This window comes from Agelaius tricolor, unplaced genomic scaffold (assembly GCF_023055355.1).
Source record: "Agelaius tricolor isolate 1412-34295 unplaced genomic scaffold, bAgeTri1.0.p SCAF_5, whole genome shotgun sequence".
In the NCBI taxonomy this organism is placed as follows: domain Eukaryota; kingdom Metazoa; phylum Chordata; class Aves; order Passeriformes; family Icteridae; genus Agelaius; species Agelaius tricolor.
The window spans coordinates 34050810-34064542 of record NW_027269265.1 but is presented as its reverse complement, the minus strand read 5'-3'; the positions used below and the strand labels follow the sequence as shown (position 1 = coordinate 34064542).

The following is a 13733-nucleotide window of genomic DNA, read 5'->3' as shown; positions in this document are numbered from 1 at the left end:
CCAGGTGAACTGGCAGGCTGTTAAGCTCTGATTTTAAAGTCTCCAAATTGGCTGGCTAGACTTCCTTTTTTCTCTCTTTTTTTTTCCCCCTCTCTCTTGTTATTCTTCTATCTCTCTTTTTCTTTTTGCCCTCTCTTTTTGTTTTAAATAATATGAGGTTAGAAAAGCTTACCAGCCTCCTTGGGGAGTCACAATATTTGAAGCCCAGCAATGCACATGCTAGGAGACATCTGTGGGTGACGATGCCTCTTTGCCCTCAAGCCAGAAACAGAAGAAAGGTCTTTGGGAGGCTTATGTAAAAAACAGGCAGGCTGCTAGCTTAAGGAAAATAGCAAGGAGGGGGTAACAGGAAGAATTAATTCCCCACAACCCCAGCTATTTCTTTCAGCATGAAAGTCAGCCCATTAATTGCCAGGAAGGATACTTGCCTCCCTACCCAGCTGAGAAGGAGTATTGCAGTCCTTTTCAAGTGGCACACCCCTACATCCCAGAAGCATCTCTGCCTGCTGCAGCAGCATCTCTCCTGAGGCAGCCCACAAAGCCATGCAGGGAACTGGAGTCTGTGCATCTGGGAACAAACCCAGTGAGAGACAGAGCAGGCACCAGGCAAGAAAGGACACTCTTTTCCAGTAGAGGAAGCAAAGGGGAATAAGAACAGGCTGAAACACTTATTTCAAAATGGATTTTATTCCAGGCATTAAATAGATTCTGGCACATGCTTTTTTTGAAGAAAAAGGAAAACTAATCTGGATTCCACATAAATTACATCTGGCAAAGTGCAACTTACAAGTGAGTGGGAAAAATAAACCTTTTGAATCCAATTTCTGTACAACAGTAGATTCAGCTCCTCTTAAATAAATTCCCATTGGTTCACAGCACAGGAAATTACAGGGGATGCTCTGATACAGTAACGGCTTTCTTTAAGGGTATTACCAATGCAAATTCTCTGTCTTGACAGTCTAGGGGGCTGTTTAAAATAAACAGGAAAACAAGGCTGAGCAGCTGCTTGGTCTGACTGTTACATATAGTCAGTTTTCTTGAAGAAATCCTAACAGACACCTGTTACAAAACATGGCGCTGGATGGACCTTGGGGAAAAAATAGAGATAACATTGTTCTTTCTTCCCTTCAGTGCAAGGGAAGTGTAGAGTATGCTAATAACGAGTTTGAACAAGACTTTGTTTATTCCAAGAAGAAGTTCAGTTTGCCCACACTTGACAGCAGCCTTTTGTAATGTAACTCTTTTTCAGTAACTGCTAAAACACATTGGAAACCAACAGCTTCCAAAAGATGATGTGTGGGGAGGTCTGTGTTGAGCTAAAGCAATGCTTTAGCTGACAGAAGAGTGAGCAGTTGGGAGGTGACCTCAGGTGAACATGTCCAAAACCAGTTGAATTAAAAAATGAAACTCCAAACTCCACAAGCAATTTGAGTTATTAACATCTAGCATATGTCCACCTTTGCCCTTTCCTCCCCCAGGCCACAGCACCTGAAGAAGGAGTGTCCCATCTTCAGCAGCCCCAGCTTACAGCCCAGAAGGATGCCAGTTCACACTCTGCCAGGAGAGCAGTAGGAAAGAGGCACAAATAAATCAACACAGCCAGTCCAGGTGTGTCTGCCCCAGAGGCAGTCAGCAACCTCCAGCACAGGGGCCAAACACACAGCCAAGGGCAGCAGCCACCGTGCTGACAAGAGCCCTTTGCATTAGGGCTGGCCCAGAGCTTGGGCACTGTAAATAAGCAGAGCTTCTGTGGTCTGCAGCAGTCAGGAGCATTGTTTGTAGAAGAGCTGGGTCCTGGTCCCAGAGTGGTTATGAAGGAGGAACTGCAAGAAAGCTGCACACACACACACAGTGGGAGCAGGGAGGAAGGAGGTAGTACCTGGTAGAGGAGTGAACATGCTGTTAGCTGCAGCACAAAAGCTGCTGGAGAATGAAATGGGGGGAGGTCAGATGGCCCACTTAGGCTGTGCTTTGATGAAAACATGTAATCCTTTCACACTTCATTGTATACAGAGCTTACAAACAGTACCTGCTCAGTGGCCCTTCATCTGTCTTTGCATCAGTATTTTTCAGTCAGGTAGGTAAAAACTTGACTGTTCCTGTCTCCTACTGCATAATGATGCTATTCTGAAAGGACCATCTCCTGAAGATTCTTGTTAAAAATGCAGTAGCTAATAGGGTGGCATCTCTGCCCTCAATGGGTCTGTCTGGCCTGCTCTCATTCAATTCCTAGGCTATTTTCCTTCCTTCCTTCTCTGCCCTCTCCTAACCTCAGTGGTTCTGGCCCAAAGCATCTCTCTATAGGAAAGAGAAATCACTGCAGAGTCAGTGCCCTCATTTCCACAGAGAAGAGCAGCTGCACCATTCTGTAAGGATCAAAAGGAACTCCCTTGTGAATTTTCACAGTGCAGGCAGGTCATTCTTCTGGCTAATCAGGGCTGAGATGGGGATCTGATATCAAAGTGAAGGGGGAGACAGGATAAGAGCTCTGACACATGATGGATTTAATTTTTTTAAACCAAGAACAAAAAACATTGTCCAGTTTTCACACTAAGCACATGCAATATATGAAGAACATTATCTGTTCTTTTGTCAAATGTTTGGGCTAATACCAAACTAAGAGAAAGAATTAAAAACAGATACAAACATGATCAAAAGCAAACAGCTGTTCAGAATCCAAATGAACAACCTGTTTCTTCTGGACAGATCAGAAAGGATCCAGGCAAGCAATTGCCTAATGAAGATGGTCCCACCATCTGGTTCCCCTGTCAGGTTCTTGGAAAGGAGGGTTGGTTTACAAAATCAGTCTCAAGAGGAAAATTTAACAGATCTAGTTAGGAGAAAGTAAAGTTGTGGGGACTTTATTTGAATAGGTGAGCATCCCTTGGCAGGTTTGAAAACCCACATGTGGCTAGAGCTGACTGGTAGGTAACTGGGAGCAGGATTGGGATGCTAGCTAGAGACCACCAGTGCCTTTGGTATTTCCAGAACACAAAGGAGCCTCTCTCAGGGCAGCCCTACACTGTGGCAGCATTTGTGCAGGGGGCAATTTCAGCTTCACCAGCTAACCTCTCCCCAGGGTGCTCATCAGGAAGAGAGAGGGGTGTCAAAAGTAGAGCAGCCCCAATCCTTTTGGGGTTTTGTCTTTGTCCCTTTTGTCTTTCTCAAAGAGAGAAGGAAAAGCAACTAGACAAAGGAGTGGGTGGTTTGTCACGCCAGGCTCTGTTCACAGGGGCTATGCAGAGCTGGAGAGACAAGCATGAGAACTGTGGCCCTGCCCAGCCAGCAGCAAGAAGTCTGCTATGACCTAAGGGCTGTCCCCTTCTGTCTCTCACAGTGGGGATCTGGGTGGGCTCCTGCCACAGCCTGAGCCATGTGCAGCACATCTGTCTGTGTGCGCTGCCCACTGCCTTTGGGCAGTGGCTGGCAGCACCAGAAGAGCAGCCAGAGAACAGCCCCAGCTCCCCTAACATCCCCAAGGGTTGGCACCTGTCTCTGACTGGCTCCACCAGAACATGGTACCCTGAACCTGCAGGACTGGGCCACTCTTGGAGGCAGGGCTGGCCTTCCACACATAAAAAAGGCTGGAAGGAAGACTTCAACAGGGAATAGTCCCTGAAACAATCCCTGGTTAGGCTCGTAGAACAGTGTCCCTTTTCCATCTCTCTTGTCAGCACTGCCCAACCTCAGCAGAGGAAGGAATGGGCCCACCAAAAAGAGGTGACAAACCTGCCCCCAGGATCTGCTAGCTCCTTCCCAGCCTTTCCACTGATCATGATGACTCTTCTGGACAGTCCTCACTGAGAGACATATAGGTGCATGATGGTAGAGCAAAAAGCCAGGGAAGCCAAAGAGCTACCAGTGTTTGTACAAGCATAGCCTAAGCTACTGGACTGAAGGTTGTGGACTCTGGATGCAGAGAAAGGAAAGGATGGGGAGAGCTGCAAGTATTGGGCTGGATCCTCCTCCATCTCTAGGTGCAGCTGTGCACAGGCATCAGCTACAAAGGAGAACTTAAGACAGTAGATGGGAAGATTTTGACAACTGTCCTGATTCCTCTCACCCCCAGCTTCTTCTTTGAAAAGCTCAAAACCATCAAGTGCTCAGCTGAAGTGGTGGCTTACTGATGAGCACAATGAAAACATTTAGGGTCAGACATACAAAACCATTCCTCCCTCCCTGATCTCCTCTGTTCCCAAAGTCTCATGCACAAAGAAACAAGGAGATCTCTGTGCTACCATCATGTTGCTTGTAGCAGCTCCCACTGTTGGCCAGGTACACCTGCTTGGCAGGGGTTGGTCACCACTCTTCCAGTCTGGTTTTCCAGGCAGAGACCACTGACAAAGTGTTGAATGAAACTGCCTTTCATCTTCCACTTCTGTGAGAAGACAGAAAAAACAGGATGTTACTTCCATTCTCCTACAGAACCCTGACTTCAAGTTGAGGGTAATCCCAAGTAAATTCCAACAGCTGGGGAAAATTAAAATCTGGGCACAGGGCAGCATCTCTAAATCACTGGGCTCCTGTACTAACAATAGCTGCAGTAAGGTAGGGTCAGGGTTTAGCTGAGTTACAGGGCTGGATGCTCAGAAGCATCTAGAAAGCAAACAACAGTAGTGGTCACAGCACCAAGCTCTGGCTGAATTCAAGAGGCACCTGGACAATGCTCCCAGGCACATGATGTGACTCTTGGGGTGCCCTGTGATGGGCCAGGAACTGGACTCAGTGATCCAGATGGGTCTCTTCCAACCCAGTGTATTCTATGATTGTGTGATGCTATCAACACAAAAATCAGCAAGCAATGGCATTTTTAAAGTACATTATAGTCACAATTTCTGGGCCATTCTCTGTCCTGGACACCAAGATACCCACCAAAACTTGAAACCCTCCTATAGTTGTTTCCCAATCTAGGGAAAGCAAAGCACTGACATGTCTCCCAACACTGAAAGCAACCTGGCCATGTAAAGCAAGAATCACACTTCCTAATGTTTGACTGGATCTCTCTCTTATCCATTGTTCCCTCATCTTTTCTTTCATCAAATTCAAAAGGTCTCATATACCTTTCCTGAAGGTCCACTTTGGTTGTGCTACTGACCAGGGAAAAAAAAAAAAGTCCTAACCTTGAATTTAAAATTCTGCTGGGAAAGGGCTGTACCTTCCATCCCTGCTGGAAAAAAACCCCAAACCTGACCACTGTGAATGATAATGAAGAGAAAAGTAGAAATGAGTCTGTGGATTTGGGATCTCCCAGATAAGGCAGTATAATTCATCTCCAGTGGGGCACAGCTGAGCTCAACAGGTTGAGAAGACTGAGGGGTTCAGGCTCCAGGGATTTTCCCTTTATTCTTTTCAGTCACACAGATGACCCAGTTAGAATTGTGGTCTGGGTGCTCAGTCAGTAAAGAGCTTAGGAATATTACGAGGATGTTTTGGCTAACTCATGAGACTGATGAAGAAAAAGAAACAGTTTGACAATACTGATGGACTTCAAGAATATTGCAGAAAAGATATGCAATGGAATTTTAGAATTTCCTGCAATATCTGGACAATGTCAAAAGCTACAAACATTTTAATTCTTGGGTAGCATAGCAAAAGGACTGCCACACGCTGTGTGGTTTAAGATACTCAGTTATATTCACATATGGCTGGTAGCTGTTATGTGTCTTGGAGGGCAGGGCAGTTGCAAAGCCCAGAGTAATCTGTTGCTCCTGTATCACATATTTCATCAAGTCTAAATACCAGAGGCAGCATCAGTTTGCAGTATTGCCAGCCCTGTCTGACAGGACAACACTAAAGGAGAGCTGTTTGTGCAGCAGGAAGAAGCTGATTTTAACGGAGAAGGGGGCAGAGGAATGCAGTGATGATGGACAGGAAGATACAATGCAGTCTTTGCACTACAATGCCCTCACCAGCTGCTGCAACTCACTGCCTACACAGGTCCCAGAGCCATCTGGCTCCCATCTGGCAGAAGCCTCCCTACGAAGAGCTGAGGAAGAGTTAATATCATGCAGCAGCAGCTGTAATGATGGAGTGCAAAGGAGGGGGTCTCTCCCCCTGGCAAGCTGTGCTCTGTGCCTGGCTGGTGCCATTGCTGCACGACAGCCTCCCCAGCAGTGACTCCCAGTGCCACAGACACCCCACTGAAGAGCCTCCTGACCTTCTCCAAAGCACATCTACTTCCTTGCCCTCCACTTTCCCACCACCTCTCTGTATTTGTGAATTCTCACTCTCCATGTTCCACTGTGCATGTGTGAGAGGAAGCTGCCAGCTGCCTCTCCCACACACCCCACAGCTCACCAAAGACCCTGCTGCAAAAGAATATGCTGAGATTTGAGATGGAGAACAGGCCGATTACCAAGAGGCACTGGTTTTCTTCTTTCTTAGCACCACTGGAGGCTTGCTCATGTTACTCCTTCAGAGGAGAGACCTGCTCCTGTGGCACCCATCCCTGCAGAGCAGGTACCCAACTGTGATGTCTGCAGGGAGAGTCTGCAGCAACAGGCTCAGCAGGACAGCAGCAAACACTCTCCAGAGCACATCTGCTGCTAACAAAATCAATCAGCTTCTCAGAGCCACACCACTGGAAAGCCCAGCATGTCAAGTCAGCCCAGATCCTTTTGTTCAAAGTAAAGTGGGGTGGGATGGGGAAGGGAAAGAGGAGAGAAAGCAAGAGTTGAAGGTGAGGCTCATCTGGGCTGTGGGGAGGTGCCATGTATGTAGCTGTTATAAAGCATACCCACAGTAAAAGCCAAAGTAGGGCTCCTCATCTTAAATGCATGGGCTACTTCCAGAATGACAAATTTTACCTATTCTGATCAGACACTGTGCTTTTCTGCCCTTCATGAGATAGCAGAGCAACTCCCCTGACTTCACCTGAACCTTTCACAAGGCCTGACTGCAGACCACAGGACTACCAAAGACAGCCCAACATTCTGCCCTGCAGGGACACATGATATCTCAGAGCTCCCAGGAGGGTGGGCAGTGGCAATGGATGGGAACAGGAGCCAGGACACTCATCTCCCACTGTCAGCCACCTCAGAAAGGAGCCATTTAGTCTAAACCAGTTGCCTGGTGACATAGTTATGGAGGGGTCCAAGGTACAAGCCCCTTCTGGGAGGGCCCAGCTTTCTCCACAGACCACAAGGGAAGCTTAGACTGGTAAGTTTTAAATGACAGCAGTAATGGCCACCTTTAGCAAAAAAACCCCAAAAACAGAGTAGACATCTCCTGCATACAGGGAGTCCTCTCTTCTTCTACACCCAGACATTATGACTGGACTGTATGTGGAAGGAAATCTTTGGAAGATACAGGCATTGCACAATCTGAGAAATTTTGGCTTGAAAATCTTCTTTGGTCTCCCTTTCTTGTACAATGGAGATAGTACAGTTTACTGGTCAGAGTAGGTTTGGAGTGAAGATGGAGGAAGAAAAAAAATAAACCATTTTTTCTTTGAAATATTGTGTTTTGATCCTATTCCCCAGTGTCAACTCAAAATTGCCCCCAGTTTTTTTGCGTATCTCTCTCTCCCTGTTTTTTATCTATCATTTCAAATTGGTTTTAGGTGGCTGGATAGAAGCATTCCACATACAATAAGTAAGAGAAAAGTCACAAATAACCAGTCTTCTTCTATCCAATATATACAAGAGCTGAAATTGTTTACACTAGTCTAACTTTTCAGGGTAATCAAAAGGTTTTTTTTAACCCCCAGTAATCCAGGTAGTGCAGGGTTTCTCTCAAAATCCTAACTGTGAAACAATGGAATTGGCCAAGTTCAGGAGGCACAGCTGAGAAAGGCAAATTTTGTTCATGAGGACTGAGATACTTCAAACAGAAATGTATGGAGAGCTGATAACTGGACAAGCCAAGGATGCTGTAAGTTGTAATTGAGTGTATTTGCAGAGCCATGGGCAGCCTGAAGCTGGTCTTGAACATTAGATTTTAAATACACGAGCAGAGACAGAAGATGGAAAAGCTCACATCAGCATCCAGCAAGTACTGTCTTCCTTTGAGCACTTAAATTTGTAAAACTAAATCACAACTAAGAGAAACTCTTGTCTCCTGTAAAGGACTTTCAAGGTATGGCATATTGCCAGTATTGTTTTACCTGCTTATTGTCATGAAGGTGCTGAGTCAGGTGCTTTCAAAATAGACAGGCTTTCTCTGCTTTTCTTTTTGGATACTCTATATAAAGTTGCATTCATCTTCAGGTAATATTCACTGAGAAGTAGAGTGGGAAAAATTTCCCAATGGCATACAAAGGGACACAGGATTTCAAATAGTGTTTGTCTCACCAGAACACTCAGTGTCCTCATTTTCAGGCTGAGGTCACATTCCTTCAGAACATTTTAATGAAATATAGCTGTTTAATAGGATTTCTCAGCATTTCTTGTTCTGTTGGGAAATATTGTGCCAATGTTTCTCATTTTCATTCTCTTGTTTTAGGGTCTGACTCTCACTTTGCCTTCTATTTGTCCTCACTATAACACAAATTAAAACACCACTCCTACTGTCAGTCAGAGCCAAAAAACAAAGCTGAAGGCAATAATTTATTGTGCACTCAACTAAAAATGCTATTCTCCAAATAACATTATGGATAACATCCATCTGCTTTGAAATCTAGTTCTGATTATGTAGAATGGCTTTTGGCTGGTCTTCTGCTAGCAGTGCCAGCTGTTGCTGTTGAATGATCAACAGGATCATGTTGCCAAATAGATTTCATTTCTGGTTTCTTTCAACCCAAGGGAGTCTGAGAGCACCAAAAATCATCTGAAGTGTGACTATTGTCTCATATCCTCCTGCTTGCAAAATTCTAGACTTATTCTGAGGTAATAGTCTAAACACAAATCACAATACTCTAAAGCCTCTGCTAGAGTATTACCTATATGTCAAATGGACTGGTTTTAGCACTCAAAATTAACAAAAAATTATCTGTCCTTGGGACATGCTTAATGCAGAACAGCTGTGTAGCATGGGCACAGCTTCAGCATGTTTGAAAGCAGAAACCAACTTTAGGAGTTGTGTGATGCTGTCATAATGATCTAACCAATCTACTCCTGGGACACTAAAAACCAAAGCTCCCACATATACCATCTTTTGTCAGAAATGTTGCTTTTTCATGACTCAGACACAGACATGAAATCTACATCCAGAAAAATCCAAACATCTTTCACCACAGATCTCTGATGACAGTGACAGGAAAGATGTTCAAAGCTGGACTTCCATTGCTTGGGGATGCTGTATGTGTGATGCGTGTGATGCAAGGTGCCCACGCTCACCCTCCTCCACTCAGACCACATCACATACTCAGGGCGCTTACTTGTCATTTCCAGCTCTGCAAAGGAGCTCAGCTGCCCTTCCTCCACCCTCCATTCAGCTCCTCTGACTTTCTGAGAAGCCCACTTGAACTGAGAAGTGGGTACACGCATGCACAGTTTGGAAGCACTGCTCTCCCCCAGCATTTGCACTTTGGGCTGTGAGTACCCATGGGGAGACAAGGCAAGCTGTAGAGCAGCTGAGGGAATTTGTTCCTTCCAGCTTTGCTTTCTTGGAAATCAACCTCTCAAATATCAGGAGGACAGAGAATGGAATAGTTTACAAGATGACTGACTTCTAGCTAATTAAAATCTAATGTCAGTGTTAACAACAATTACTGTTGTGTTTATGGAAGGAAAGAACCATAACAACATTCCCTAGGAACACAACAAACTTGAGCATTGCAAGTAGAATTGGCTTTATAAGCAGAAATCAGAAATGGGAGTTTGGGACTACAAAAACAACCCCAATGTTTAAGAACATTTGAACTCAAATTACATTAAAAATTCAAATGCACTTCTCCCACTTCACCCCACCTTATCCATTCAGCTGCAAGGCACTTTAGAATGGCAGCTGCAATTCAAATCAGTCTCTAATTATTTGAAATGCTTCAACAAAATCCTTGCTTAGAGTCAGTTGGTTAAATCATCTGCTAGGTCGAGTCCTTGGTGTAAGTGCAGTTTGCTCACATAAGGTAATGGAAAACAACAGATCACACTCTTAAGTGTGTGTATGTCTTTATAATGAGCCTGTAAATAATCAACACATCAAGACTCAATAAATCCTATTCCAGCAGCAGAATAAGCCTGCTTGTGTTACTGTGAATTAATCTCTCTTCTGGCTTCTGATGCAGCCTGACTCCACCCTCCTTGAGGGACCCTTGTACTTCCATGACAGAGGAAGCAGGGAAGGACAGCTGATTTTGGCAGCTGCTGAAGTCCTCTCTGCTGCCTGGGAAGAAATACTGTGAGGCACATAAAGAGAAACTAAGTGACCTAATTACACAGCAATGGGATGAGTGATTGCCAGCAAGAAAAGGAAGCAGGCAAGCACAGCCCACCTGGGATACCCTTGCAGATTAATCCAAACTCAGAGTTTTCCCAGTGTATTCAAGGTGACAACTCTTCAAGGCATTTCTGCATTAACCAACCCTCCACAGGTCTATACAGGTTTTCCATAAATGTGCAGGACTGAATTTCAGTGCTTTCTTTCAGGAAAAACTAATTTCAAGGATTCATATAGTATTAGAAAGTACTGAAAAAATAAAATGCTGATGAGAACTGGTCAAAACTGAGCTGTCTTCTACATTTGGGCTATCAAAACAACGGACATGTCAGAAAGCACAGAGTCAGCACAGTCTTAGATGACAGAAAATTTGTTCTCTCTTGCTGTAGAGGGAAGCATGGGAACTAGGAATGAAGCAAGTCCAATCTGCTGTCTGCCAGGGTTGTGTTGCTCCCTTTTGTGCTTTGCCCAGTTCTGATAAAAAGGCACATCACATCTCTGCTGAGGGCACCCCAGCCATTGCAGAGGCCATCCCTTAGCTAGAGTTGAAGGCAAAAGGACTGATTTGTCCTGACAGATCAGGGATGCACATCTTGGAAACAGCATAAGTCAAAGAGCTGCATTTTGTTGGGAACATTGCTGCTGTGTATTTTTCCTCTAGGGAGCAGTTCAGGTGGAACATGCAGTGCTTTATGTCAGTCAGTATCTCTTAAATGAGTTGCATGCACTCAGTTTTAAAGGTCTGCTCACATGTCCAAAGACAGCACAAAGAATACAGGTATCTCACTTCAAATTAAATAAACAAATGATAGCACATACTACCCTTCCCTTAGGTATCTCAAAGCAGTTGCCTCACCTACCTCTCTTTGGTGCTATGCTTCATCCATGCACCAATCTGGCTGCACATAAACTCATCCAAGAAGCAAAGCTGGGGTGCTGCTGAGCAGGAGCCAGCCCTGCTGCCAAGGGCCCAGGCAGAGCAGACACTCACACACTGCACCTCCTGCTTGGTCACACACTCTCTCATGCATCCAAGCTTACAAAACACACCAGAGAGGGAGATGCAGAAGATGGGAAGGACTTTAATGTGCTTTGGTACTGCTGGGTTTGCCCCTGCTGAGAGAGAGGTGCACAGTTACCCACCTGTCTGCCGTCTTTTTGACTGCAAGCTTCCAGTGTGATTTGAGAACCAGTCGAGAAGGAGGCAATGGAAAGACACTTGTCCTGCTGTCTAATTAAAGGGTCACTGAATATCCACTCCTTTGGAATAAGAAAAAGGAAGGTTCCATTAGGATCCCAACAGTGATCAGATGAGGGAGAGAGAGCTTTTTCTATCAGATATTTTAAAAACCTCCATCTTTTGTTTTCTTCCTACAAAAGGCACCCTGGGAAGCACCTACCACAGCAGATGTCACTTGATCAGAAGTTTATGCTCAGGCTTGGTACATCATCACCATTTCAAAGTCTGCAGCTGGCTCCCCTCACTATCTGAGGTGTCTGATTAACCCATGATCCCATGCAATTCTCTGCTCTGCAGCTTTACAGATGCATGCCTACAAAGCAAGGAGCCCTGACATACATGATGTGCAACTGCTTCTGCATATTTTACACACCAGATATGTTCTCTAACAGGTATCTGGGACCTATAAATTATTAAGCAAAGCAAAACACATGCAAGCATATCCATATATCACCAGCATGCATAAGGGACATGTTGATTAATGTTTTCCTTCCTCTGACTAGATGAATACCTGATCCAATCAAATATTACTACTATACTTTCCCCAAGGAAGAGATACAAAATGCAGTAGGTTTCAAAGATTTCAGATGGTAATGGCACAGACCAATGAGTCAGGTTGAATGGCACACTGAATGCTGGCTGCAAACTAGTTTCCAACTGTTAACAGATGTGCATATGTGATAACAGATGTGAATATGTATTTTCTGGCATAAAATACCCTACTGTGACCCTTAACTTTCTCAAGCTGCTTTGCTGCTACTTTCAGTCACCAACAGAGAGTCTGAGTGCAGATCTTCAGCTTGTATATACCATCACAGCTCTACTGCAGTTAGGAGAACTGCACCACATTACTGCCACTGGGGTCAGCTATTTAAACTCTTTTTGTGCTTTATACCAGAACACATCTGCAATACAGCACAATTCAAGTCATCTGCAGCTACAACTGAGCTGGCAGAGCAAGGAATGTTTCTAATCCCAAAAAATCTCATACCCACATGCCAGGGTAGTAGCCACACACAGCCCCAAAATGATTCTCACTGAGTCTGTCACTCCCTGAGCATCTGAGCACCTGTTGTCCCTGAGAGATGAAAACCTTCACATTCTATGCCTGACTGCTGAGTCTGTTGAGCCAACAGAGCTCTGAGAGATGGCCTTCTTTTTCTGCTTACTACTGAAATCATTACAGGATCAAATTCCTTCTTCCTTCACCTCCATATCAACCCACCAAGGCCAGAGATGCCTCTTCATTCAGGTAATTAAAAGGGAAGGAGCAAAGCAGCAAACTGAAGCCTGCCTTACCTGAGTGACAGGTGGATTGTTCACCGACCCTTTACAGTTTCCCATGCCAGCCAACACAGTCCCTGTGGTATCCTGTGCCTGAGACTCCAGACAGTTTCCTCCTTGTCTAATTATTCCTGGAATCAACTCTTTTTCAGGAATTCTTAAAATAAAATGACAGTTGCATGGTACTTCATACACAGAAATGACCAAATTACTTCCACATTTATATGGGCTTAATTGGCCCCTGACTGAACACAGTTCCCTATATTTGACAAAAAATGAACAATATCATGCTGTCCACTGGAATTATCTGGAGGAGGCAAAAATCAAGAGAGCACTTGGTCAGAGGACTAGTACTTTTGTTTCAGAAGGCATACCAAGCTCTTTAGGGGTACCCTAAGCAGTTTCATGTGATGATTTTGAAATTCTGAAAGAGGCTGTTTCCAGCAAAAAGCCATATCCACACTGATTTGCTCTGCTTCTTCCTCCCCCTTTTCAGTCTTCTCCCCAGCTAACACATATTCTTGCCTCATTGGTAGGAATGCAGGAAAGATCTGTCAAGGCCAGACTGCAGCTGGATTTTTCAGCCTCCACTCACAGCCACAGACTGAGGTGGAGGGGCAACACAAAGATGTGTTGCCCTTCCTGAGCTATACACATGTGTGCTGGTTTGCACATGCCAACAACACAGCTCTACCCAGGCTGCCTCCCAAGCTGGGCAAGGACACAACACTTCTGTGTCCTGACCCAGGGCAGGGGAAGCCACAGGGACAGCTGGTTCTGGCATTCCTTAGAGCCTTCTCTGAATCACCCAAACCTCTGCACTGAGGCTGTCCAGTTCTATGTGGCTCAGCTCCCTCCAGACAGAGCATCCAGTGGGCAGAGACTAAAGTCA

General features: G+C 45.0%; 1 protein-coding gene across 2 annotated transcripts in view; it reads right to left on the bottom strand.

Moving 5' to 3' along the window:
* Nucleotides 1-668: 668 nt before the first annotated feature.
* GALNT16 (polypeptide N-acetylgalactosaminyltransferase 16) overlaps nt 669-13733 on the bottom strand; it is a 76048-nt gene continuing 62983 nt past the window's right edge. The window contains exons 13-16 of one of the 2 annotated variants that reach the window (XM_071427149.1): nt 12857-12998; nt 11461-11577; nt 4239-4378; nt 669-1879 (exon numbers count right to left, since the gene is read on the bottom strand). In XM_071427149.1, the coding sequence (XP_071283250.1) occupies nt 4241-4378; nt 11461-11577; nt 12857-12998 (397 nt within the window). In that variant the 3' untranslated portion in view covers nt 669-1879; nt 4239-4240. Of the gene's footprint in view, nt 4379-11460; nt 11578-12856; nt 12999-13733 lie in introns of both variants that reach the window. The other variant, XM_071427150.1, reaches the window with a different exon arrangement.